The sequence below is a fragment of the Nannospalax galili genome, unplaced genomic scaffold, assembly GCF_000622305.1.
Source record: "Nannospalax galili isolate Female #2095 unplaced genomic scaffold, S.galili_v1.0 scaffold123, whole genome shotgun sequence".
NCBI classification, from domain to species: domain Eukaryota; kingdom Metazoa; phylum Chordata; class Mammalia; order Rodentia; family Spalacidae; genus Nannospalax; species Nannospalax galili.
In genome coordinates this window covers 1612140-1639944 of record NW_008350332.1, presented here as the reverse complement: position 1 = coordinate 1639944, position 27805 = coordinate 1612140, and the positions used below count along the sequence as shown (strand labels likewise).

The 27805-nt window shown below is 39.5% G+C and overlaps 1 protein-coding gene across 16 annotated transcripts in view; it reads left to right on the top strand.

The window, feature by feature from the left end:
- The window catches only part of Pard3 (par-3 family cell polarity regulator), a gene marked incomplete at its 5' end in the record, with an annotated part of 355877 nt that overhangs the window by 70394 nt on the left and 257678 nt on the right, over positions 1 to 27805 (top strand). For 10 of the 16 annotated variants that reach the window (XM_029570669.1, XM_017801795.1, XM_017801794.1 and 7 more), the window contains 6 exon segments: positions 861 to 944; positions 14313 to 14438; positions 15635 to 16017; positions 20486 to 20625; positions 24949 to 25077; positions 27423 to 27461. In XM_029570669.1, coding sequence (XP_029426529.1) covers positions 861 to 944; positions 14313 to 14438; positions 15635 to 16017; positions 20486 to 20625; positions 24949 to 25077; positions 27423 to 27461 — 901 coding nt within the window. 16 annotated transcript variants of the gene reach the window in all.

Here is a 27805-nt window from a genome sequence, read left to right as displayed (position 1 = left end):
CAAAGCAAAATCTCTTAAAAAGTTTATAAGTTTACTTTTTCTAAATTATTGTTTTCATTAAACTCAAGCTAATATTAATAGTAAAGATTTGTGGAAGTGGCTTTAATAATATAAACACCTGCCTATTGCACAAAGGAGTTCAGCTGCTTAGAAATAACTGCATGTTAGCTAATGTAACATAGTTTCCTAAAGTTAAAGATCAGCTACAAACAGAAGAATTATTTCGTTTTCAGTGGGTGCATTTGGCTCAGAGAATGAGCTCCATAAACCACCTAGCAGTTCTCTCATAGCAGCTTAGGAAATAGTGATTGAATCACCATAGGATGGTGATCATTAGGACAGCAATCTCTTCTGAACTGTCACCTGCTGGAACCAAAACTTTGACTTCACTGGGTTATTGGAAGGATGGATCAAATGGCATACAGTCGGAGCACATTGTAAACCTCTGTGCTCTGTGTCCTCAATATCTATATTTAGCTAATCTTAGTGTCCTTGAGATAGATGGAGACTGTTAAGTGGAGTCTAGACATTTGACCCGCAAAGCATGAACTCATGTTGCTTAGAAGAGAGTAGTCTGACAGAACCAGTTCTGTGTCCTTTTTAATGTAGTTGTCTCTGATGATTGCTCCCTCATGCCATCAGACTAGCATTCAGGTAGGTGTGCTTTGGTGTCACCTCCATCGCCACGCCTGTGTTCACGTGTGTATGTGTGTGCCTGTCTGCCTGGTGGGAATTTTGTTTTGTTCTCTTTTATCGTATGCTGTGTGTCTGTGTTTTTTCCTTTTTTTGTTTTTTTTCTTTTCTGTTTTGGTTTGTTTACAGTACATGTTCACGCTCCCTCATTCATCATTGTCTCACAGTGATATGGTAAAGCTCGTACAAGTCCCCAACGATGGCGGGCCTCTGGGAATCCATGTAGTGCCTTTCAGTGCTCGAGGCGGCAGGTAACGTATCTTGCAGGTTTTTAATTGACTCACAGTGTGTGCTGTTTTTGGTGTTGGCTTCACACATTCATAATGGAAAAGGTTTTCATCGGCATCAGATGCTTTCCTTGTACATAAATGGCTTTTCCTAGGCACATAACACAGCCTAATAAAGGAGGTTTCTCAGCACAGAAAGGAACCATGTGTTCAGAATATCCTAATAAGCTCACATCCTAGCACACATTTCACTTAGCTGAAAACTGAAAACTCCACCTGGATTTGCAAATTTCCAGAGCGCTTGAAGCAGTTATCTAGAGAAAATTGTCTAATAAAAATTACCTGGATAACTTGGGTAGTGTAAATTTGTTTATGTTAGTTTACTTCTGCAATTATATAAGGCATTGATAATTCTGAAGAAGAAAAAAAATCTTTTATAAAGCCAGGAATGGTGGCACATGCCTTTGATCCCAGCAGGCAGATCTGTGTGAGTTCTAGGCAGCCTGGTCTACTTAGCAAGTTCCATTGTAAATGTGTATGCTAACATATAAGGTATATTTTCTCCTTCATCCACTCCCACCCTTTAAAAATAAAAACAACAATAAAGCGACTAGAAGCTGGCTTGCATTTGGATTGCCCAAAATGAATCATCAGACTTAGAAGATGGGAGGTGCACAGGAAGGGGCTTCCTGTCAGCCTCCTGTGAGAGGTCCTCGCTGTTCTCAGGTCCACCTGTGTGCGCTAAAGTATGTGAAGAGGCTGCCCTCTGGTGGTAGCAAGAGGCAATAAGACTTGTGGTAACATTGGCAAAGTATGGGTGTTTTCTACAAACAGGGCTGAACAGGTTCAGAGCAAGCACTGCAAAGTCTCTTACCCACCGACTCCAATGCACTATGGGTATTTGGTGAGAAACTGGCAGGGGAACGGGCCTCTGGCAGGAAAGAGAAGCACTGAAATGCCTCCCCTAGCACCTTTGGGAGGGAAAAAAGTTTAGAAGGACAATGTGGGAAATTCCACAGGGCACTTCCTCTAGAAGCACTTTTCTGAAATTAAATTTTTGAATTTTCTTAACTTTTTATTTCAAAGAGATTTAACATCCTCAATACCAAAAAAAAAAAAACACAAAAAAAACAAAAAAAAAAACTTTTAGAAAGTTAGGCATAAAAAGCGTGAGCCTTCTCTTATTTGCCAAACATCAGAATACTAAAATGTGCTCATTCCTGACCTCACTACTGTAAAGAAGACACTTCTTAAAGTCTATAAATGTCACACGAATTTCCTTGATTCTTCCTCCTCTTTTTTTCCTTGAAGTAACCATTGTATTTGAGGCTTTAATATATTCAAATAGTGCCCATTAATTTTTGTGTTAAATAGCAGATGCTATGACCAGGGTAGGGGTCCTCCTCCCTCCCCAGGGTATAACTCTATATATGCATGACTTGTGGAAGTTTTCTGCCTTTCCTGCTTTTTTGTCCACTTTGTGAACATTTTATGAAACATGTTTTGCCTTACTTTGGACACCTTATTTCTTTTGTTATTATTTTACTCTGTTTTATTTATGGTCTTTGATTAATGAGGAAAAAATGCAGAAGTAGCCTTAGACTAGCGACAGAGAACTTAAGTGACTTGGAGCCTCAGTTAGTGACCACGAGTCTGGAGCACTGGCTGAGACCCTAGAACAGCAAGGGTGAGTTAGAGTAGTGACAAGTGTAGTAGTGACCAGTGAGGGACTTGTTACAGTGACTGAAAAGTTAGAACAATGACTGAGAACCTCAAAAGATGTCCTGTAACCAGACCAGTGACAGGGTAGACCTGTGACTAGGAACGTAAAACAGTGACTGAGGACCTACCTAGACCAGTTACAAACCTAGAGCAACGATTGTGAGCCCAGGCCAGCGGCTGAGAATCCAGACCAGTGACTGAGGTCCTAAAGAAATGACTAAAAACCTAGAACAATGAGGACCTGGACATGTGATGGAGAACCAGCCACATCTGTTAATGTTTTTGTCAAGGAGTCAGATGAATCTAGTGTGCTATGGAAGACAAAGCATGAATTAGCATACAATTAAGCATGTGTTTAAAATACCAATGTAAATATTTGAGTAATTATGCCACCTTACTGTTAATGATAATGATTTTGAGTTCAGATTTATTTTGTTCCTTTGGTAAAACACAGGATTCATGGATTGGCCAACAGCTGAAGCTTTGGTTTTCTCAGAGTTCTGCTGGAGCACCATGAATGTCAGTATTTTATACCTTAGTGTGAAATTCACCTTGAATTTTTAAGCGCAGTTTTACTCGAAAGTTCTAGCTGCTTTCCTTTTTCTTCCCCCACCCCCTTTATTCATACTTTTAAACTCTGGAAAAACAAAATATATTTAAGAACTTTTAATTAAAGGTCCTTCCCTTTATTTTCTTTAAAAAATATAATTTAAAATGATCTCAGGCTAGACATGGTGGTACATGCCTTTGATCACAGCACTTGAGAAACAGATGTAGATGATCTTGTGAGTTCCAGGCAAACATGGTCTACATAGTGAGTTCTAGGCCATCCTGGTTTTCATAGTGAGTTCTAGGCCAATCTGGTGTACATAATGAGTTCTAGCCAACCTGGTCTACACAGTGAGTTCCAGTCCAACCAGTTCTGCATAGTGAGGCCCAGGCTTTAACAAAACAAACCGAAAAACCTTCAAAGTTTAAGTTCTGAATTTTTTTTCATGTTTAGGAAAGATGAGAAAATTAAAATGCGTGGGTTATAGTTTCCTAATATTGATGTACCTGAAATTCCATGTGAACCGTGATTCATCACAAATGACTTTTACTTGTGTATGTGCCAACTTTGAACCAGTATTTCTATTATAAACATGTTACTTCCTGTCTGATATTACACATTTCCTACCTCACCATGAAAAGACATTAGGATAAAATAAACAGATGAGAAGCCTAAAGCAAAAGGAGAAAACTGAGAAATAAACCTGCCAGTACAATCCATTCAGAAGACTTCGTCACAGCTGACCAAGTTGCCAGTTTCCATGGTGTTCAGTTTGGATGCACAGAACACATTTGAGTAAACAAGTCCCTCTGCAGAGCTAGCAACTCAACAGCTGACACATTTTTAATTCCTTTTAATTTGACACTTAATGAGGAGAATTGTGTACAGCTTTCCCATATAAAGAACGAAGACTTTGATTTAAGTAAAGCAGACTCTACAGTTATCACCAGTTTTCCTGTCAAAACTGCATAAAGCACTTGGTTTTTATCTATTTGTGTACTGGGTCTCTATTCTTCCATGTGAACTTGACACTCATGGCCCCTCAGGGTTGAGTGGAAAGTGGGAGAGATGGAGGTACCTGCTTAGACTCCTAGAGACCCATCTCCAGGAGCCCAGTGATACTAGCAACACATTAACATGGTTCTACCTGTTCCATCAGAAAGCCTGGGAGTCCACCTTGTGATAAAGAATGTGGGCACCAGAAAACAAGAAGAGCAGAACCTAGGGATCTGTAGTCTGGATAGAGTGATAGCTGGGAAGCATACCATACTGATTATGGGACAGTTGTTGCTATTGTTATGTAATGGGTGATCTGAGAACTGGGAGAGAAGTGTCTGAATTCGGTTACTTAGCCTGGGTAGAGGTGGAAGATGATTTTAAATGTGATGGCAGCTCATTCAGGGAGTTGGGTTGACTTGGGGTCTGTCAGGCAAATTAAGCAATTCTGAATTTCCAAAAAGAAGATGTTAAATGGAGCTAGTGGGGAGACTGCATGTTATCTCATGGGAACACAGCAGTGTAGGCACATTGAAATCTCCAGGAATAACTTCCATGACACAAAAGTTACTCAGTCTTGGGCCTTCTTGAACTCGGAGTCATAACTAATTGAGTAACTCTCCTTGAATATTTATTTTTGTAGAAGTGATAAATATGTGTCAGCTTTGCTTTCTTGTTTATATTTTCATTCAGAATGTGAATCCTGTATAGAGAATAGGGACACACCCACACTACCTCAGATGTCATATGTAGTAAAGGAAAATAGTAATTAAAGCTCCTGAAGTAAGGTTAGAGAAAGTTTTCAGCCACTTAGCTGTTATTATGGCTTCATGTACAATCATGTTTTTCTAAATAGGAACCTTGGCAGGTCTGATTTAAAAAGGCATTAAATAAATTAATTAACCTACGTTTTTGCAGTAGGTTGAATGTGCCTTCAGAAGCAGCATTAAGGACTGTTGGTCCATCTCCAAAACCTTCCTTGGGTGACTGTAGACTAGACACAGATAATAGGAAACTCAACAGGATCATCTTCCCCATGACACTAGGGTCTCTTTAGTCTTCTTCACAGACATTTCACAAAAATAGTGACTGATCCCACCCAGAGTTCCTTATTCAGTTTCATTACTTTGAAACAACTTTCTCTTTATACCTATCATTTCATTTTCCTCTTAAATGGCAAATAGCCTTATTTATTTAAGTCACAAGGGCAACTACCTTCAAAGTTGTCCTCTGGCCCTCCATGCACACACATAAATAAATAAAATTTAATAAAAGTTATTTTTTTAAGAAAGATAAAATATGGTCTGGAAAAATTGCTCAGTAAAGAGTGCTTGCTGCTCTTTCAGAGACCTGAGTTCAGTTCCCAGCACCCACATGGTGGCTCACAGGAGCCCCTGACATCTGGTGCAGGGGATCTGGCACCCTCAGCTGGTAGAATGTAGTGCAGTTTGCCACCTTCCCCAGGAAAACCAGCAAATTAAGTTGCCGGTCAGCTCTATAGTCTAGTTTAGTCATGCCTAAAATGCCTTCGCTTCTACTTCCTGTTTCATATTTACTGGAGTGTCTGTGTTTTCCTTTTCACTCAGTAGCTAATAAGAAAGCCTCTTTTGTTCTAGCTGTGAATTGTTTTCCAAAAATATATACTATTGGTTCTCAGGAATTCCCAGATAAAGGGGAAAAAGTAAACCAAACCCATCTACTATGTTCCAGTTAGTAAAATATACTTGTACAATTCTCCTTACTGTCCCATTGTCCCATCAGAAGACTTAAGGAAAAATTCAAGTGTAGCATAGCTGGGAATGAGGTCCTGGTAAAGTGGGGGTGGGGGCATGGGTGCACTCATACCCACGAAGGGGAAGGTTTGTGGGTCTTGATGCGTTCTTAGCTTTCTTTGCTGGATCCTGTTGAATGCCCTACTTATTAATCACTTCTGGTTTTGGTCCTTTTGAGACAGGGTCTTCCCGTAGCCATAGTTGGTCTAGAACTCACTATGTAGACCAGGCTGGCCTTGAACTCACAGAGATCCACCTGCCTCTGCCTCCTGAGTGCTGAGATTAAAGGGGTGCACCACCATGCCTGGCTTTATTAATCACGTCTTTTTTTGGTTTGTTTATTTTTTTGGTCTTTTTGAGACAGGGTCTCCCTGTAGCCTCGGCTGTCCTGGAACTCACTATGTAGACCAGACTGGCCTTGAACTCACAGAGATCCACCTGCCTCTGCCTCCCGAGTGCTGGGATTAAAGGCGTGCACCACCACGCCCAGCCACTTCTTATTTTATACATATGTGTCTGTCATTTGATGCATCTGACTGATTTTGATTTTTTTTACCCCAAATGATTCTTTTAAAGCATTTTTTCAGTATAATATCCACAGTATCAGATAAAGGCTCAACACCCTCGGGAAACCCTTCAGTTGCTGTACAGTTTATGACATTTTCTCTATTTCTTTGCTTATTTACATTATTCCCATAAATTCCACCATCTAAGCTCAACAAGAAATATCATATATGAAGAGAGTATTTATGTTTATGGTCAGTGTGTGTTGAAATGAAATGACCCTATTGGAAAATATGCATTTCTTATTAGTTGAAATTTGTATTTTATACGTATGTATTGTATATTGCCCTATTATAGATTGAGAAAAATTATTGATATATAAACTCACTGAGGATCATTTATATACACACTTATGTGTATATATGTGTATATTTATAGATTTTTTTTGCCCCTGCCTCTTAGACACATTTACTGAATAATTTTCTCCTCAGATTTCAAGTAACATTCCTCTGGGCCAGAAAGATGGCTCTGTTGGTAAAGTGCATGCCTTGCAAGCATGAGTCCCTGAGTTTGATCCCCAGGACCCATGCAGAAAAATCTGGCTGTGGTGGGGCGTGCTTATAATCCCAGTGCTGGGGGAGCAGAAACAGGAACCCAGAAGCTCACTGCCCAGCCAGCTAAGCGAGTTCCAGACCAGTGAGAGAGCCTGTCTCAAACAAAGTGGTGGATGATGCCTGAGAAACAGCACCTAAGATTGTCCTCTGAACTCCATGCACACACATATGCCTGTGCAACCAAGCATGCATATATACACGGATACAGACAAATCAAGTTTTCTTTACATATGAATGGTAAGCACATAATTTGGAAGGTCAGCTACTCATCCACTTAAATATTGCAGCAAAATCTGACCCTGGTTGTCCCTTCTACCAAGGTTACATTTTTATAATTACTAGTTTTAATCCTTCACAGTTCTTTTTCATGGCCAGTCACCTTTTTCTTTAGACAACATCCAAAACAATACTTTCATTTTCTTTCCTCACTTTCTCTTTCCCTGGGTATTCACTCCCTGTGTATATTAGTAGCGAACTTGGCCACATGCCACTTGTCTGTCTGAGGTGACTAAGGACTTGTTCCCAGTGCTCTCACGTACCTGGGTGAAGCCTATTATATATATGATGTTTTTGTAAACTTAATAGGATGATGTCTAATTTCTGCCTTTCCATTTTTGTTTACCCTTTTGTCTACTTCATCTCACCCATTCAGCTGACTTCTTTTTTCCTTTTGTTATTGTGCTCACAGGGCCTCACACATGCTGGGCAATGCTCTACCAGGATTCTCTGCATTGATGCTTTGTACATGGTATTGTGTTACATAAGGTCATTCTCCTATGAGTACATCTTGATGTTGAACATGATCTCCCCTCTGCCAGGATTGTTATTTTAACCAGAATACTTACAAAGTTTAATTTCCTTCTGTGGCTGTCCACTGTGATGGTGGTGGCTGTGGTTCTCAGGGTTATGTGGAATTGCTGATCTCCACATGTAACCCTAGGGGAGCAGACAGGTGTTTGTTGCCAAAATCCCCTCTGCCACTCATCCCTGCCTTTGCTGTGGTTGTGATGTTTGTACTGTGTCAGCTTTTATTAAGATAAACTATGATCATTTCCATACAGCTGGGTGGCAGTTATGGGAGTTTAGATTATCAAAGCAAAACTCACACTAGCTCAGCCAATTTAGATGTCAATAAAACATTTGTTACTTATTTTCAGTTTTATCATTGGTTGTAATTTATACTTAGAATTGGAAATGTTAACATGTGCAACTGAGTTTGTTTTAATTAAGTGTATAATTAGGCTAATGAACCTTGTGAAAATGTAGTGGTGAATCCTTAATATAATCTAAGCAGTTAAATTTCTAATTACGCAACCAAAATCATGTTCAGAGACACTGCTTTCCAGCGGCTTACTTTTTGAGACTGTTCTTCCTTCTTTTCCCTAAGAGATGCTGTTTAGTGACGATGAGGAAAGGTTTGAAGGAAAGATATATGTAATTCTGGATTTTGTTTGTTTTAGGAAAATTATTCAGAAGCGAGATTTGTACCCAGTGGGCATAGTATCCCACCTCCCCTTCTCTCCTTTCTCTCTCCCTCCCTCCAAAATATGGGTGAGGGGAAGCTGTAGTAAACAGTGGAAGAAGAGTAGGTTTAAGAATATTTCAGATTGGGGCTGGAGAGATGGCTCAGCAGTTAAGAACACTGGTTGTTCTTGCAGAAGACCTGGGTTCGAATCCGAGCACCCACATGGCTGCTAACAACTTCCGTAACTCCAGTCCCAGGGGATCCAATAGCCTCTTCTGACCTCCGCAGGCATTGCATGACACAGGTGCACTTACCTACATGCAGGCAATACACGCATACACATAAAATAAAAAATTAAAAAAAGAGAGTATTTCAGATTGACAAGAAAAACATCCATTTTCTTAGGAATAATGGGACTGAATAATATTTGCCTTAAGTTCATATGGGAGGTGGGACAGGCATGTTTCACACCATCCAACATGGTACTCATTTCTTCATAAATCTGCCCAGCCCCCTTCATTCAGCACTGGCTCCGTCAACCACCTGGTTCAGTACAGCCAGAATTGGTGCCTCTGATTCTGTAACAGTCCCAAGAACTCTTCTTCCCTTTCCCTGTTTCCCTCCCCTCTCCCTGATCCTTTTTAAACATTGGCTTCTTCTAATGGACTCTGGTTGCCTCGTAAATCTGGCAGTAGCTTCTAAGAAGGAAAGCCTATGCCAGTCCCTGAGCCCACAGGCTGGGACCTCATTGGCTCCTGTGATTCTCCAGCACTGTAGATTATTTTTTTATCATCTCAGAACAAACTCTAGCTGATGGCATGAGTTCATGAGGTGTGTACCTAATATGTGCTTTTCACTTTACCACCCATGACAGTTGGCATGAGAAGTGGCAACTGTGGATATGGCGCCACTAGAGCCCAGCTGATCCCTGGATGGTGAAAGTGCCTGGTCCTGCTGCTTCCTTCCCTCACCTTTCCATTCTCCTCTCACTGTGGTCAGGGCTGTTTTCTTGGGAGATGTTTTTGATCCTTCACTTTCATTTCTTTTGTCATCATTTTCACCCATTGGAGCTAATGGAAAATGTTGCAGATTGTTTGCCTTTCCAACAATTTGTTTTTGGAGGTAATGTTTCAGAAATGTGGGTAAGTCGTCTAATGACTTTACATTAGTTTAGGGTATTTCCAGTTCCCTGACCCAAGGGTTGTCTTCCTCAGGATGCCCCAGGTTACAGATCTTCCTCCTACACAGACACACTGGTCACCCATGTCTAACCTGACTGTCACTGGAACATGATTGCTGAAGCCTGGGTTAACATGCTTCCTTTGCCCTGCCTGTAACTGTGGCTGGCCATCTGTTTATGATTTGTAACAGTTTATCATACATTAGGATTACCCATTTGGCCATGTAGAATGACAAATTCAGAAAGACCAGGCCAGCTGGGGCTACAGGGAGACAGACCCTGTCTCAAAAAGACCCCCCCCCCCGCAAAAAAAAAGATAACCAGGCTGACCATTCCATAATCACAGGTGTTTACTCTGGATCACTGTTCTGTTGTGATGGTCTAGAAGAACATAAACCCACTTAACTATTTACTAGAAGAAGTTGTAACTATCACTTGTAGAATTAAAGTTTGAATTTCTAAGTTTTACTACTTTTAAAGTTTAATAAGGTAGGTAGAATCATGTCTCACTCTGTTGCCCAGACTGACTTTGTACTCCAAGGTTAAAGGGACCCTTCTGCCTCAGTCTTCCACGTAGCTGGGACCACAGGCACCTCACCACTTTTAGCAGATAGACTTTTTGTTGTTAGGTTTTTTGGATGCTGGGTATCAAATTCAAGGCCTGTGTGTAAGCACACTATTTTAAAGTGTCATAAATACTTAATACAAATACATAGTTTGGGATCAATTTACAAATATAGAAAAATTATCACTAATAGTTAATTTCTAAATAAATTTCATGAAATATAATCTATATATTTGCTATTTAGACAAAATATTTCAAAGTATATAAAACATCAATCATTGGAATTTTTGCCACAGAAATTATATAACCATATTGAGAAATCTTTATTTTCTAAATCAAACACTGATCAATTAACCAGTCTCTCGGTCTTGGTAGGGTATATTCTTATCACGAACTAAATGTATGTACTTTAAAAAGAATCATAGGGCTGGAGACATGGCTCACTGGTTAAAGCACTGGCTCTTGCAGAGGACCAGATTCAATTCCTAGTACCCACATGGCAGCTTACAACCATCTATAACTCCAGTTCCAGGGGATCTTCTTCTGACCTCCTTGGGCATTGCCCAGTGTGGGTGTACTCACATACCTGCAGACAACACTCATACACATAAAAATAAATCAATAAAATGTTTAAAAAGAAATCATGCCAGCTGTGCTTGGTGGCACATACCTACAACAGCACATTGGTGGCTGAGGCAGAAGGATTATGAGTTTCAGGCAAACCTGGGTTACATGGTGATAACTTGTATCGCTCTCTCCTACCACCCCAAAAGTGAAGGGTTCTTAGATTCTAGTGATGGCTTTTTCAATAGGCATGCCACCAAATATGTGGGTGTGTGAGGATCACCTTTGGGTGACACTGTCCTGTGGTCTTTCAGGCTTCTCTCTTCACAACTGCTTTGCCAGATCAGAGGTCCAAGGAGTCCATATTTCAGTTGCACTAATAACTGATTTCCCTTTTTTTTTGAGACAAGGTCTCCCTGTAGCCACAGCTGGCCTTGAACTCACTGTGTAGACCAGGCTGACCTTGATCTCACAGAGATCCACCCACCACTGCCTCTGCCTCCTGAGTGCTGGGATTAAAGGTGTGTACCACCAAGCCTGACTGATTTAATTTAATTTCCTTATATAATTTTTTCCCATTCATAAGAATTCTAGATCTCTCTATTAAAAAAAATTCTGTGGCACACACCTTTAATCATAGCACTGGGGAGGCAGATGCAGATGAATTTCTGTGAGTTTGAGGCCAGCCTGCTCTACATAACAAGTTCCAGGCTTGCCAGGGCTGCAGGGAGATCCTGTCTCAAACCCTGAACCTCCAAACGAAAATAATCAAGTTGTTTTTGAATTAAGGTCTTGCTGTGTAGCCGCTGGCTAGCATGAACATCATGATACCCCAACTTTAGCCTCCTGAGTACTGGGATTGTAGCCAGGTGCCAATATGCCCAGCTGAAAATACAGCTCTTGGAAGCAAAGCATGTATCGCTGTTCTTTGCTTCTCCTGACCTAGACCTCGATAAATACTGCAGTTTTTTTCTGTTTACCTCATGGAATTTTTGTTTTTGAGCGTCTCAATGTATAGCCTAGACTGGTTTAAACTTTACTGTGTAGCCCTAGCTATCTACAAACTTCTATATAGCCCAAGCTGACCTTGAACTTGAGAGCTTCCTGCCTCAGCTTTCCAGGGTTTGGAATTATAGGCCTGTACCACCACAGCAGGCTGATGTATCTTAATAATTTGTTTGAGCCTGGTCTGAAGCACAGGCCTGTAATCCCAGCTATTCAGAAGATGGAGGATAGCAAGTGTAAGGGCTGTCTGGGCTACAGAGTGAATTCTGGACCAGTTTGAACTTTGTGAGACCCTATATCACAAAAGGAGGCACTGTAATCAATCAGTCAATCCATCAATATAAATAAATTTTTATTTCTCTAACTGCCATTCTAACTTCAGGTGTAAAGAAGCCTCAGTAATAGGGATACAAGATGTTGTTAACCACAAATATGACTCCCTTCCTTCCAAACAGAGACTGAGATAATTGCTTACTTTATACATTTCATTCTTTTGAGTTGAGATTCTTTTTGTATATTTATTAAGTTCCAATCTGTGATAATAATTAATGAGAAATCACCTACACTTTTTTTAACCTCTCACTAACATTTTTAGACTCTAAAACTGATACTGATCCTCAACTGGTCAATCTCTAAATCTTGCAAGCTGGTAGCTTTGATTATACTATAATACCTCTTCGGTGTAATTAACAAGGGTCAGAATGAACCTACGAATTTTATAAATACTCCCCAAATATCAAGATTAACTGAAAAAGAATAAGTCAAACAGGGTTGTTTCTTAAGTTCAGTTCATTTTAGTTCAAAGATTTCTTTAGCATAAATGATACCGTCATGAAGCAAACCTGCACCTGCATTCTGCCTGCTTCTGTTCTGCTTTGCAAACACTTATCAGAACTATGAGACTTGCTACCTTAGCTACACTCACTTCTCCATTCATCCAGTTGTCACTAATCAGACCTTACTTTAAGCTGAGTGTTTGAGTGTGTCTTACTGAAACCCCTTTTCCCTTTTACTAAGGAATAGTAGAGATAAGGCTGCACAGGGCAAGAGACCGAGACAAATGGTAGTAGAAGATCCACAACAATCACTGCCAGCATTTGGAAGAAGTTGTCTATGCATTTCTGCTGGGAAGCACATACAATATAGTGCATATTGTAATTTTATTGGAAAATACACAAGAACCCACTGGAAATCATGGTTGTTGGAATGAAGATTCTAAATTCCACTATCTATGCGTTTTTGTCTTTTACCTATGTCATGAAAAAAACCCACAAACTTTCAAAATGTTGCGATAAGTTCACATAAGACTGAACAAAATCATGATTCAAAATCTTTGCCAACAAGTCATTAACAGCAGTCAGAGCCAGTTAATGACTCCTGTCACTTCTGTGCCTCAGAGTATTTGCTGTTTGTTCAGGACATACAGATCACTCTCCTCTGTTAAGGAGCTAATGTTGTAGGAGCTGGGGAGGTAGTTCAGTCAGTAACATGCCTGCCTCCAAGCATGAGGAGCTGAGTTTGGATTCCTGGCACCCATGTGAAAGCCTGGCATGGTGGCTCTAGCCTAGCACTTGGTGACAGAGATGAACAGACCCTCAGAGCTCCCTGGTCTTAGCAAGCCTAAATGAATTGATGAGCTCAAAATTCAGTGAGACACTGTATCTCAAAAGATAAGTGATTGAGGTCAACCTTTGTCCTCCATGTGTTCCTGCATTTGGGTGCACAGGTACACACAAATGGACATGTGCATATGCATACAACACACACACACACACACACACACACACACACACACAAGCTTTCTAGAGAAAAGAAAGTAACTTTGGCTTTTTATTTTGCCTCCTCTACAAAGTTCATCTCCACTTTTTCTTAAAGTTTGAGTTCACACTTAGAGAAGACAATTGGTGACTGACATTCTTTGAATTGCTTGCTTTCTCCCATTTTTTCTTCAAATGGAAATCTGGCAACAAATTACTTAATGAAGAAACCACATATTGAAATTCTGAGTATCAGGCCTGTTGAATTCACAGGCAGGGGATAGCCTCCTCTTTCTGAACCCAGCAGGGGTAGGCATTCCTCATCATCTGTCCCATAAAAGAAAGTCAGGGGCGATCTGGCTTCAATCAGAAACCCACCAAAACCATTTACAAGACCGGCTTATCCCAGTTCAGACTGTGGTGTCTACCCTAGACAGTTTCCATGTCAGCATTTTTAAACAGTTTGTAAACAGAAAGATAATATCGATAAGTCAGAAAATCATTTCTGATATTTTCTGAAAGGGTCCATTTCAATACATTATTTAGACTGTTGTGATTTTTGTTTTAATGTTTTAAAATATATCAACAGCCAGCCCTAGCCCATCCCTTTGGCATCCATGGACATGTATCATAGAGTTAGAACATTTCACGTAGTGGAAATGTCGCCTGTGTAATTGTTTGCATTCTTAATGTTCCAGAACCCTGGGGTTATTAGTAAAACGATTGGAGAAAGGTGGTAAAGCTGAGCAAGAAAATCTTTTCCATGAGAATGATTGCATTGTAAGGATTAATGATGGCGACCTTCGAAACAGAAGATTTGAGCAGTAAGTGTTCGGGGAGGTGCAAGGGTCCTCCCGGGGAGCTTGATGGGTTGTGGTCAGCCGAAGTGCTCTGACACATCTGTGAGCACTGTACCAGGCAAGAAGGTTTGATGCCATTATCTAGCTGTTAATAATTTAATCAAACTCAATGTAATTTCTCCCATTAGCCTGTATTTCAGAATGTTCTCTGATCAATCGAGGTCTTTCCACAGTGTTCTGGGCCCAGTTTAAGCATTGCAGTGCTGCTGGTTTCCCTCCTTCAGGAAATTTGCCACTGCTCACTTTGACTTAAATTTCCAGCATCAGTATAAATAATCAGAAAGGCTTTGAACCATAGCATTACGTCTTTCTTAGGCTTTCTTTATCCTAACTGAAACACTTATTAAATTAAAATAAAAACTACAGCTTGGCTATCTATTTCTAAAACAGGGCAGATGTGAATGTAACTTGTAATTTGGGGGGTGAGACATGGGGGTCCAGTATGAGGTAGAGCTGCCTCACCCTGGCCATGGAGCCCGCAGCTTCCAATATGGTTAACATGTAGAATCCCAGAGCTGAGTAGGTGGTGGTTTCTGCATTGTTAGGTGCTCTTTGTGGGAATTAGTGTTTGTGAGATTTTTGCACACAAACTTGAACCAGTTTTGCCTCTAAGTGATAGCTAATCACCTCATATATTTTCCTAAGTATATTTATAAAAAGACATTTCTGTAAAAATTCAAATGGCCCCTTGATAAGAAAATATTTTATGATTTTTTTATGTTATATTAGATCATGCTATACAGAGATGTCTACCCTTTGACATTTCAATATGATGTCATGTACAAATGTGTGCATTCATCGCTATCCTGAGATGCATGTGGCCTATAGGCTGCAGGTTGGTCATACATGTGAGAAAAAAGGCTATGTTTGATTTCACCAATGTTAAAATTAGATTATATGTGTAGTACTTAATGATTTTTAATGACTTGCAGTTGAGAATGCTGTACTTTGTCTACAGTTTGCCTTTTTTTAAAGAGAGAGAATAAGAAATTTTGTATTTTGAAAACTGTTCTTTTTATCAGAGCTTGCAAACTTGATTACTAAAGGGTTCCAACAGTCTGTTGGTTCTTACTGCTTAATTAGTATACTTAATCAAGCTCGTGATATCTTCTGGTCTGCCAGTCTTCATTTGCTAATCTTCCCTTCTTTGTCAAACCCAGAGCACAGCATATGTTCCGCCAAGCCATGCGTACTCCCATCATTTGGTTCCACGTGGTCCCTGCAGCAAATAAAGAGCAGTATGAACAACTTTCCCAAATCGAGAAGAACAACTACTCCTCCAGCCGCTTCAGCCCTGACAGCCACTACCTGGACAACAGGAGTATGGCCAGCACTGGGCCTCATGCACTGCCTAGAGCACCCAGACTGAACCATCCAGCAGAGCAACTGGACATTCACCCCCGACTACCTCATAGCACTCACCCCTCCACCAAGCCCCCCACGGCCCCAGCTCTCGCTCCGCAGAATGTACTCAGTACTAGTGTGGGCAGTGCGTACAATACCAAAAAAGTAGGCAAGAGACTCAACATTCAGCTTAAAAAAGGTACCTCACATTGTCTTATACTTAGTACTGTTAGATAGAATTGCTTTTAAAAATCAGCCAACTAACCAGAAAAGCACCTTGAGTATTGGAGTTTTTGTTCTGATTTTGTTGTTGTTGTTGTTCTGTTCTTTGTATGTGTTTTAGTGCTCAGAATAAAACTCAAGGCTTTGTGTACTAGTTAAGCTCTCTGACACTGAGCTGTACTACCTAGTAGAAATTAAAATGCAGGGCTGTAAAGATGTAATGTGTTTGTGTCATGTACATGAGGACCTGAGTTCAGATCCCTAGCATTCACATAAAAGCAGGCATGGCTATGCATGTCTATAATTCAAACACTGGGGGAAGCAGGAGGGAGTGGATGAGTGAGGCTTCCTGGCCAGCCAGTCTAGCTGAATTGACACATTCCAAGTTCAGTAAGAGACCTTATCTCAAAAATTAAGGCATAGAACAATTGAGAAAGACACTTAAAGCCAGCCTCTGGCCTACACATACACATACACATACACATCCACAGAGAGAGAGAGAGAGAGAGAGAGAGAGAGAGAGAGAGAGAGAGAGAGAGAGAGAGAGAGAGAGAGAGAGAATAAAAATGTGAAAGTTCAAAGAATAAGTTACAGTTTATGTTTATAAGAAGCAGCAGCAGGTATTCCTGGAGTAACGTTTTTTTATAATGAATAAATGGGTTTCAGCTTTTCTGCCAGATTGAGACTAACAGTGGAGGTCTGATGCTAGAGGACTCTCTAATCCCCAGCATATGTGGAAAGGAGCATCATATTTGAGACTGTCACATTCACACAGTTGCTCAGAAGGCCAGCATTGTCTCCTACTCTCCCTTCTCCACCTCATGACTTTGTTTCCCTTAAGGTGAATTGAGACACTGTGATGGGTATCAATAAGTCTTCCCCCACCCTTTTGATTTGTTCATGTGCCTCCTCCCTGTAGATGAAGGATCCATGCATACAGGGAACATACTTTTCCAGCTGGCCTCCTCCACTGCCCAAAACAGACTGTCCAGACTTGATCTTCAGATGGCCAGTGGAATTCCATCAAATATGAGATAGACTTGCTTTGTGATGCATTCCTTCAACTGAGCATTTTGATGTATTTCAGAATCATGCCTTTCAAATTTATGGCATTATAAAAATTACCTTTCAGAGCTCAACCACTCCTAGCAGTGGCTGGAGCGTCATTCAGAGTGACTTCTCTATATTCTGTGGCTATGGGTAACAAAGTCTTGCTAGAACATTTTGTATCTTGATATGCAGGCAATTCCCCTTGCCATTGTGGTGGCGCCTTCAAGGCTGTGGACCTCCTAGATGCTGTTTCTGTTGTAGAGCATGTTCTCCCATTGAACTTTATGTGAACCACAGCTTCTGATTACTGGTTTTTAAGCTCTGAACACTTGGTTGGCATGACCAGGACATGGCAATGTGTCTCTACTCCTGGCGGACCCTGAGGCTCATCAGTGAAGCCCTTTGTCTTCTGTCCTCAAGTGAAAAAGATAGTCCTCATGCCTCTTTCTCCACTCAAGTGGCAGGCATCAGTTGTTAACCAAAAAAGCATATCAAGCACCATAGTTAGAGTTATATGAAAGGTAAAAATTTTGCTCAGATTCCCTCAGCAAAGATAGTTTTGTTTTACTTGACCAATGTTCTGCTAATGTTAGTTTATAAATAATGTTTCTTCTTTATACTAAGTGAAGGATATTCATTTAATTAGCTGTAATTTTGCACAATCAATTTAACAAATTGTGGTATAATGTGAACTTTTTCATGAAGTTTAATTTGCTTGCCATTAAAAGAACTACTCTTTTTTGAATAGGGAACTAGTAGTTTTGCTTCAGTGCCATGTTGAAAAATGTGATTCTGTTTATTGAAGCTACTTTAGCAAGTCTATCCTTATCTATAAAGGAAAATTAGAAATAGTGGTTTTCTTTTAAATATCTCTCTAACCTTTTGTAATCTAAAAGATGTAAGGCTCTGAAGATGTATCTTGATCTCAGTTAACTAGCAGTAAGAATATACAACAAAGTACCTGCTGCCTCTGCATGCTGCCAGTGCTTACAGATACTTTATATAACAGATCACATTGACTATACATAAGCAGAAGATGCTGATTGTCTTTGATTAGCACTAAATGTAGATCTGTTAATAAATTAAGGATTTCCTTGTAGTTAAGAGATCTTTTTTTTACCACTTCTTACAGAATTTCAGATGTTTAAAGACGTTCTTAAAAACATAGTGTGATCATGTTAAATATAAGTTCTGTTCAAACTAAACTGCCATATTTTTTAATTTTTAAAGACTTTATTTTTATTTTATGTATATGAGTTTTTCTCTGCTTGTGTGTAAATGCATCAATATGTGTGCAGTGCCCACAGGGGCCAGAAGAGGGTGTCAGATTCCCAGGAGCTGTAGTTATACTGATGGTTGTTAGTCACCATGTGGGTTCTGAGAACCCAGCCCAGGTCTTCTGCAAGAGCAGCTAGTGGTGTTAACTGCTGAGCCATCTCTCCAGCCCCTAAACATATTCTGAGTGACAGCAATTTACAAACTGGGATCAGCTTTTAGTACTAAAAAGAGAAGACTCTAGGATAATGACTCTGAAATAATTTTGGAACTCTCTCATACAAGGTGGCAGAACAGAGTAGCCTCAACACACTTGCTTCCATAATTATGATTTCTTAATATTTATTACCACTCTGGTATTCTCAAATACCCTGCTCTTTTGTAGAAATTAGCTTTTTAATAAAGTCAAAGGAGAAGGTCAGTAATCTGTTTTAGTCAGAGCAAAATGTTTTGTTGGCTTTGCTAAATGAAAATTGATATCTATTTATCTTCCCTTTAAAGGTCATTGCCTGAACTTCTGGCTTACAGATTTAGGGGTTATTGCTAATATTTTAATAGAATCATGGTTCATATAACAGTCCGTCTTTGTTGTTTGTACAAATTAATATTGCAAAAGAGAATAATTTAGAATTCTTTCTTAATAAATGTTATTGTAACTCATTAGAGTTCTGTGAAAGCGCAGACACATGGAACAGCCCCAGAGGAGTAATTAGGAGAATTCATACAGGCAGCCTGCTACTCAAGGGTTCCCACAGACACTGCCAGTACTTAACAGTCTAGGCACAGAAACATGACCTCATATAGTGAGTAGATGAGTGTTTTGCCTCATCTTGAGACTACTGATGACAGGTTTTGTTACAGATATTGCTGAGCATTTGTTTCTGCTCTTTCCACTTCAACCCACATTTTAGCCACCTGCTTCTGTTTTTTCTCTCGTGTTATATTTTTTATTACAGTTTTTTGTTTGTTTTTTGTTTTTTTTGTTTTGTTTTGGGAGAAGGCTCACTCTGTAGCTCTGCTTGGCCTGAAACTCATTGTATAGACCAGGCTGGCCTCAAGCTCACAGAGATCTGCCTGCCCCTGCTCCCTAAGTGCTGGGGTTAAAGGTGGTTGCCTCCACACAAGTTTTATTCTGGCATCATATTAACATGCTCTTCAGTCTTCACCTTTGTGTGTCTCTTTATTCTTCTCACAGTGACTGTATTTGCACTCACTTCTCTTGCACAGGACCTAGATTCAATTCCCAGCACCCACATGGCAACTAACAATTCTCTAGTCTAATTCCAAGGGATCTGATGCCCTCTTCTGGCCTCTCTGGGCATTACACACATGGTACATTTACCTATATGTAGGCAAAACCCTCACACACATAAAATAAAAATAAATAAAAACACCGAAAGATAAATTAAAAATTTAAAAAGAAGTCTGCCAAAGAATTAAGATAATAAATCAAGAAAGTGATTTACTGATATCTCATTAATCTTGGTGCCTTTAAACATGATAGGGTGACCCTGGGGTCTTGTAGTTAGCCCTGATCCTAGATGGATGCTTCCCTGATTAACCCTTTGTTAATTAGAAGAGAGCTTGACTAAGGTAAATAACGTTTCATGTTCCCCAAGTCAGCTGCTATACTTGTGGTATGGGGGAGTCTATTACATACATCTAAAAATAAATACTGTTCTCACTGCACGTTTTCTCCTCTCTCCCTTTTTTTTCTTTTCCTTTCATGTGGTTTAGATCTGGGTATCATTGTGTGATAATACTTTGTTTTTGAGATTTTTAAGAATTTTAACAAATGTTTATTTCCTTTTCTTCAAATAGAGCTGTTAGGTCCATTTCATACTCAAAGAGTTGATTTTAGAAAGTTTCACCGTTAACTTGCTCCTTCAGAAGACTGCCAAAAGATTAATGACTTCTGAGTGCTAAACAACTTAAACCTCCCATCATTAGTCTAGTTTGAAGACTTACTACAACTTTTAAAGCATTAGAAAAAAATATAGGTCACTGTGAATGTTCTAAAATGTAAAGCTGAGGTAGAGAATATTATCTAGTCCTTTGTGGCACACATGCACAGTTCACAGTACACTGTGGCACTTAACACATGTCTGTTTCTGTCTTAGGTACAGAAGGCCTTGGGTTCAGCATCACTTCCCGAGATGTGACCATTGGTGGTTCAGCTCCCATTTATGTGAAAAACATCCTCCCACGTGGTGCTGCCATTCAGGATGGCAGGCTCAAGGCAGGGGACCGGCTCATAGAGGTGAGTGGCTTCTAGGTCCATGTCTCTGGTTTCCTGAAAGGTTCCTTTTTTCAAAAGCCTTTTAAAAAACATTTTCATAAAATATGAAATCATGTATGTTCGTAGAAGTATGCATCAAAAAACTATTGTACATTACATTTCCCTATGTTATCTGATGAGAAATGACCTGTCTAGAGTATTTATAAATTTTTAGTTACCCAGACATTTGGATTATGAGGTCAGGGCGTGTTTTGTCATTATGAGTGTGCCTTGCCTCTGATGTTATGGTGTTAGCTTTATGCTAATGTGTGGCAGCATAGGAAACCTCCTTACTCTGACATCAGAACCGAGCAGTAGGTTTTAATGGAAGGAACACATGCATGGCAGCCTGGACCATGAATCGAAACACAGCATCCGACATCAGGAGGAAGAAAACTGATTTTGGAAATTTCCTTCTGATGCTTTTGGTTTTGCTTCTTTGGTGTGTGAGGTCATGTGGAAAAAATATACATTATTTCTGTTTGCAGGAAACTGTGTGCATATAGAAAAAGGGAGAAGCAGACAGAACTCGTCATCTGTTTGGTTTTTTTTTTTTTAAGTTTTTTTCTTTAGCAAGCATTGTCTATATTTTTGTTTTTATTCATTAACTTTCATGGGTGCTGAGGATGAAACGAGGTCCACACTCATTCTAGACATGTGCTCTATCACTGAGCCATGCCCCACCCAGTACCGCCTTCATTGAACCGTGCCCCAGTCCTCCACCATCAAGCCACTACACACTACTGAACCACACCCCATCCAGAGAGCCCTGCCAAGGGCCTTCATGGTCTCCTTCTCTTGGCACATACCGTGGTTTGTTAGGTATTCTCCAATCACTGCTGTGAAAGTGAACGTCACAGGGCTAGATGGAGACGTAGCTCAAAGGTTAGGATCTCATATTATTCTTGCTGAAGCATTTCCCAGCACCCTCTGGTCTCTGATGCATGCACACATACATACACCCACATGCAAACACATAATTAAAAATAATCATAAAGGGCCTGGAGAGATGGCTCAGTGGTTAAGAACACTGACTGTTCTTGCAGAAGACCCAGGTTCAAATCCCAGCACCCACATGGCAGTTAACAACTGTCTGTAACTCCAGTTCCAGGGGATCTGACAGCCTCTTCTGTCCTACGCGTGCATTGCACGACATGGGTGCACTTACCTACATTCAGGCATAACACTCATACACATAAAATAATAAAAACAGAAAATATTAAAAAATAATAATCCTCATAAAAAGATAGTGAACTTTGCCAACATTCCCTCTTCTCTGTAGCTTTGCAGCATTAATTCTTCCTGATTGAACTTTCTGAAAGACTTCTTGAAATACAGCAGAACCAAGCCATTGCTTCCTTTGCTTTTTTTCTTTCCTCCTTCCCTTGTCCTATACATGTGGTTGCATGTTTTGGATGACACTGATAGAATCTGTTGCAGGAAAGATGTGCCCAAATTACATTAAAGAGATTACATCCAGAAAGCTCTATTGCCTTTGGAAGATAGACTTAGTAGCTTTAGGTCAAGATAGTGGTTATGGCTTATCTTATTTGGTAAGAGTCTCAGTTGAGACTTGAATCTAGTCTTCCTGGCTTCTAAGTTCAAAAAATAAAGAGGTCTGGAGAGATGGCTCGGTGATTAAGACACTGGCTGCTCTTGCAGAGGACCCGGGTTCAGCTCCCAGCACCCACATGGCAGCTAACAGCCGTTTGTAACTCCAGTTCCAGGGGATCTGATGTCCTCTTCTGGCCTCTGTGGACTTTGCATGGCATAGGTGCACTTATATACATGAAGGCAAAATTACTCATACACACAAAATAAAAAATAAATGAAAATAATAAATGAATTTTTAAAATTTATTTACTAACCACCTGATTAGAAGAAGCATTCCTTTACAGCTTTAACATAGTCAATAACAATTTCCAGAGCAAAGATACATCTTTTTCAAAAGTGACTTTAAATTTTTAGGTTCACGATTGAATAAATAGTTGTACAATATTGAACTCAGTATAAACCCTATAAGACATAGAATTGAATGAGTTGTTAACCTTTTAAAAAAGTTCTCTATTTTGTTCCAAAATATACTGTTTCCTATAGAAAGACTCGTTTTTAATGCTACTAACACTTAGATGTTTGCACATGCATCTCTAATCTCTGTGTATCTAGTTATTACTACTCACAGTTGGTTACACTCAGATCCTTTATATCCATATCCTGAGTATGGATATAAAGTCATCAAGTCGATTTTAATATTAATGTTTTTCACCTTTACTAATTAACATGAAGTAAATTTTTATGCTTCCTCCTCAAATACAACTCTTTTTTGGTTGATTTTTTTTGTGTGTGTATATGATACAGAACATCCCAAATGTTTTTTAAAAAAATAAATATTTTTTAATATCCCAAATATTAAAAAAAAATCGAGAAAAAGTTATCTCCCTCTCCCCCCTTCTTCTTGGCTCTGTTTGTATCTCTGCCTCTCTCTGTCTCTGTCAGCTCTGGGGATGGACCCTGGGACCTTGCGCATGCCATGCAACACTATTCTGAGCCACAGCCGTTGTCTGCCCTTTCCTGCATGTCTGCCTCCTCCTTTTTCTCCCTGTTTTTGTTCTTGAAGATAATCAATGTCTCTGGTTTACTTTCAGTATATACCAAACACTTGTTTTTTTCTTTGAATAGTGGGAATGCTCTGTACCCTCTCAGGGTCTAGTGCTTTATAGTTCTCAGATTTTCTTTTTTCAAACCTAATGTTATAGTATCTGTATTTGTGATATAATATTTCCAAGTCAATTCTCAAGTTTTCTTAGTATCTGAATCAGACCCAGAATCATAAACAGAAAAAGGTGTGAAATGTCTAACTTTTTCGCCCTTTATTTTTATTTATTTATTTTTCTTTTTTGGTCTTTTTGAGATAGGGTCTCCCTGTAGCCCCAGCTAGCCTGGAACTCACTTTGTAGACCAGGCTGGCCTTGAACTCACAAAGATCCTCATGCCTCTGCCTCCTGAGTGCAGGAATTAAAGGTGAGCGCCACCACACCCGGCTCACCCTTTATTTTCCACAAACTTTCCATCTTGTTTGAACCTGTTGTCTGTGTTTCCTGTGGCCCTGGAATAGTATAGTAGAAGCTCTGTGAGATTGTTTTAGCAGAAAAATAGGTTCCAAAATATATTCTAATTACAGCAGATTTTTGGCATTAGAATTAAGTAATGCATTTATTTGTCTTAGATAAAATGCATCTTTTTATCTATAGAGAATAATACACAGTTCTTTAAAAATGGAACTTTATGAGCTAGCTGTAGTAATGCATACGTGTAATCCCAGCACACAGTAGGTAAAGCAGGTAGATTATGAGTCAAGGGCAGCCTGAGCTCTATAGTGATTTCAGCCAGACCGTATCTTTTTTTTTTTCATATTTTATTTATTTATTTATTTATTTTTTTTTTATGTGTACGTGTGTATTGCCTGCGTGTAGGTAAGTGCACCTGTGTCGTGCAATGCTCGCGGAGCACAGAAGAGGCTGTTAGATCCCCTGGAACTGGAGTTATGGACAGTTGTTGGATGCCATGTGGGTGCTGGGATTCGAACCTGGGTCTTCTGCAAGAACAACCAGTGTTCTTAACTGCTGAGCCATCCCTCCAGCCCTGCAGACCATATCTTTAAAAAAAAAAAAAAAATCTCTTTCTGTAACTATCATAGTTCCTATGAGATAAAAGAAAGAGATTCTCTAAAAAAATGTTCTTCCAAAATACCGCCTGCTTAAAATCTCTTACAACATTGAGAAAAATTGAGGTGCAATAGTTTCCCTTCCCCAATTTTTACTATTTTGTAGTGATTCTTCTTTGTTATTTAGTGTTTGCCCTTTCAGGATAAAATATTCTTAATTTTTATTGAAACATAAAGCATTATACTAAAATATTGCTGGTATGTTCTTATAAGGACAGCACTTTTTTATTTTGCTGTGCAAAGCCTGTGTTGTGCAAGGCCTTTAGTGTTCAGCTCACATGGCAGCTTCATGTTGACTTGACACTGTAGTTCTGTTTATGACTTGCTACTTGTTAAGGTGGTGGCTGTGGCTTCTGGTTTATGGGTGAACACTAAAAGATTTATTACTTCCTACTGACTTCTACATGTCTAGTCAACTTTTTTTTACAAGCAACCAAAACTTCATGGCTTCCTTGTCAGGGTCAGATTTGGCCTGAAAAGAGTGTGGTTCTGTAACAAGTTTCTGGACTGCTGGATCTCTGGCTTTTCTTCTGTTGCCTGTCTGCACAGGATTCTAGCTGAAAACTTTCTCTTTGTTTTAGGTCAATGGAGTAGATTTAGCAGGCAAGTCCCAGGAAGAAGTTGTTTCCCTGTTAAGAAGCACCAAAATGGAGGGGACCGTAAGCCTTCTGGTCATTCGCCAGGAAGACGCCTTCCACCCAAGGGAACTGGTATGTAAACTTAGGGCAGATGGAAAACTTCTATGTACGTTAGTCAGTGATCTGGGCCAGCCACCCACTAGTGGATATTCATGGACACATATCCAAAGGAGTTTCTGTAGTTTTTACTTTCTGCAGGTCTATCCCAGTGCAAGTATTCTCGACTATAGTTCAGTCTTAGCCTCAGTAATGAGTGGATGAGTGTTTCATAAGCAGCCTATAGGAATGGTTTCAAGGAAGTCAAGTGTTTATCACTGTACACCCTCAGCTACACTGATTGAACTCAAGATGTCAATTATTTCATAACTGTCACTCCGTAGGCTGTAGTTGAAATCTTGCCATCTTTTCCCCTATGTGTGACAAATTGTTGGGTTTCAAATTTTCATAGTAAATGCCCCGAAGCCAAGTAACCATGGTAGCCTCCTGTCAAAAGTGAACCTTATAAACGATTGTTACGAAAATAAAAAGATGTAAAATACAAAAAGAAGCATGGTTATCAATTACCAGCACAGGTTACCTTATTTGGAAAAACAAATGATGAATTCATTTGCCTCTCACCTACTTTACAGTCTATACTGACATACATTGGACAGGGCCATTGAGATGGTACTGGTGGGAGTGAGATATAGGGAGTAAATGTGTAGTTCTGAAAAAAAAATTGCTAGGTTTCCTTTATATATAAAAATGACTCATTTGGAAGACTTATCTTTATCTTTTGAAATGGTAAGAAAATTGTTTTAGCTCAAGCACAAGTGGTATCTTAAATATTCTGAAGCAGACTTGACTTTTGACATCTCTTTTCAGCTAGCTTCTATTATCCAACAACAGTTAATCTTTACAAACGACAGTGACAAAGTTCAGGAGTATAGTTCCCAAATTAGTAATATAGACCTAATTCTCTTAGCTTACAATGTGTCATAGTCAATATAGTCTCTATTTACATTAGTTATTTATATAAATATTAAAATAGATATAAATTTAGGTCATGAATATCCTATCCCTTAGTTATATGCAGACCTAAATGTCTTACATGGTTTTGTGAGTTTAGGCTGTGCTAGGGTGAGAAGTGAACACTTGTGTTTTAGGTTGATTTTGAATAAATTATGAAAACTTCCTCATAGTTAAAAAATGTTTAATGCATTATTTCTCAATTTAAATTCAGTTTCCCATTTCCCCCACTGTTATCCAATTTTGTGTTTAAGATGCCACCTGATCCAAAATCTGGGATGTCTCTATTCGATTGCAAATGAGCTCTTATCAAAGCACCAAACCTCCCCTGGGCAGGCAGGCAGGCAGCTCTAACTGCCTGGCAATCTGAGACTGGTAGTTGGCCTTGCTGGGGTTGCTGAGCTGAACACTGCTCTTCAGCAGTCTCACAGAGGAGTGAGTGCCAGCCTGGGGTCATGCAGGCTCTTCTGGTCCAACTTGGATCTTCCAGGCTTCTGTTTTTCCCGTCTGCTCCTCTTTTTTTTTTTCTTTTTCTTCCCCTCTTGGTTAATTTATTGCCTGTGAGCTTTTCATTAAGGAGTGGGCCAGTAGGCTGTCAGTCTGTTATGAATATTGCAGCTGCTTTAAGACTTTAATTTTTTTTATGAAGTCAAAAGGGGTATTTAAAAATAATCTTCAGCCAGGCGTGGTGGCGCACGCCTTTAATCCCAGCACTTGGGAGGCAGAGGCAGGCGGATCTTTGTGAGCTCCAGGACAGCCTGGTCTACATAGTGAGTTCCAGGACAGCTGGGGCTACAAGGAGACCCTGTCTCAAAAAAGACCCCCCCCCAAAAAAAAAACAAAATCTTCAAATTCAATTAATGTAACTCTTCTGTTTGGGGTGTCTGTGTTTCAATTCTGTGGGTCCTAGTCTGAATACTTTTTAGTCAGTTTTTGCCTCCTGCTTAAAAAAAAAATCAACTAAATACCTAGCTACATAGTTTATATTATATGGGAAGTAAATCACATGTATTCCCTGTGGTTCAGACTGTGGTGCAGACTGTTAGTATCTGTATAGCTGTCAAATAACCTTGTACCTTAGGACTTAGATTTGGTTGGGAAACTTGGAAAACAAATTTATAAACAATAGCATGATTAGAAACACAGTTTGCTTCATTTTCCTGCAAACAACAAACTCAGAGTCACCTGAATGAGCAAGTGCAAACTTGTTTAGAAAACCTGCTGAGATCTGTGCCTAAGCCTACACATGGTGGACTTTGGAAGACAGTCATATGTCAGCCAATTCATAACTATCCTTCATACATAGTTTTGACAACAACCTTATCCTCTTTAAAATAAAGCATTGTGTCCCTCTGTGTTGAAGATGGCTTTGGTCTGTCTGTATTTATGTTTTTCTTCAATTCTTTTAGAATGCAGAGCCAAGCCAGATGCAGATTCCAAAAGAAACGGTAAGAGTCTTGTCTTTTGCAGGATATAGAGATGTTGGAAAAATAAACAAAGCTAAAGTATTCAGTATGAAGTTGCTTGTCCTGCCATTTTATCAAAGTGCTCTAGTTTTAAAATGATTTTTAGATAATATCATAGTTTGTGGGTTTTTTTTTTTTTTTTGGTTAGACATGCATAAAAAGAGATGGTAGAATCATTTCCTATTCCCTTATATAAAATGGTGAACCAAACCTGGTAAAGTCAGTTTGAGACCTATGCGACATGTTTTATGAGTAGCTAAGTGCTATAAGAAGTGAGGATAGGTCTATCTATCTATCTATCTATCTATCTATCATTTATTTATGTA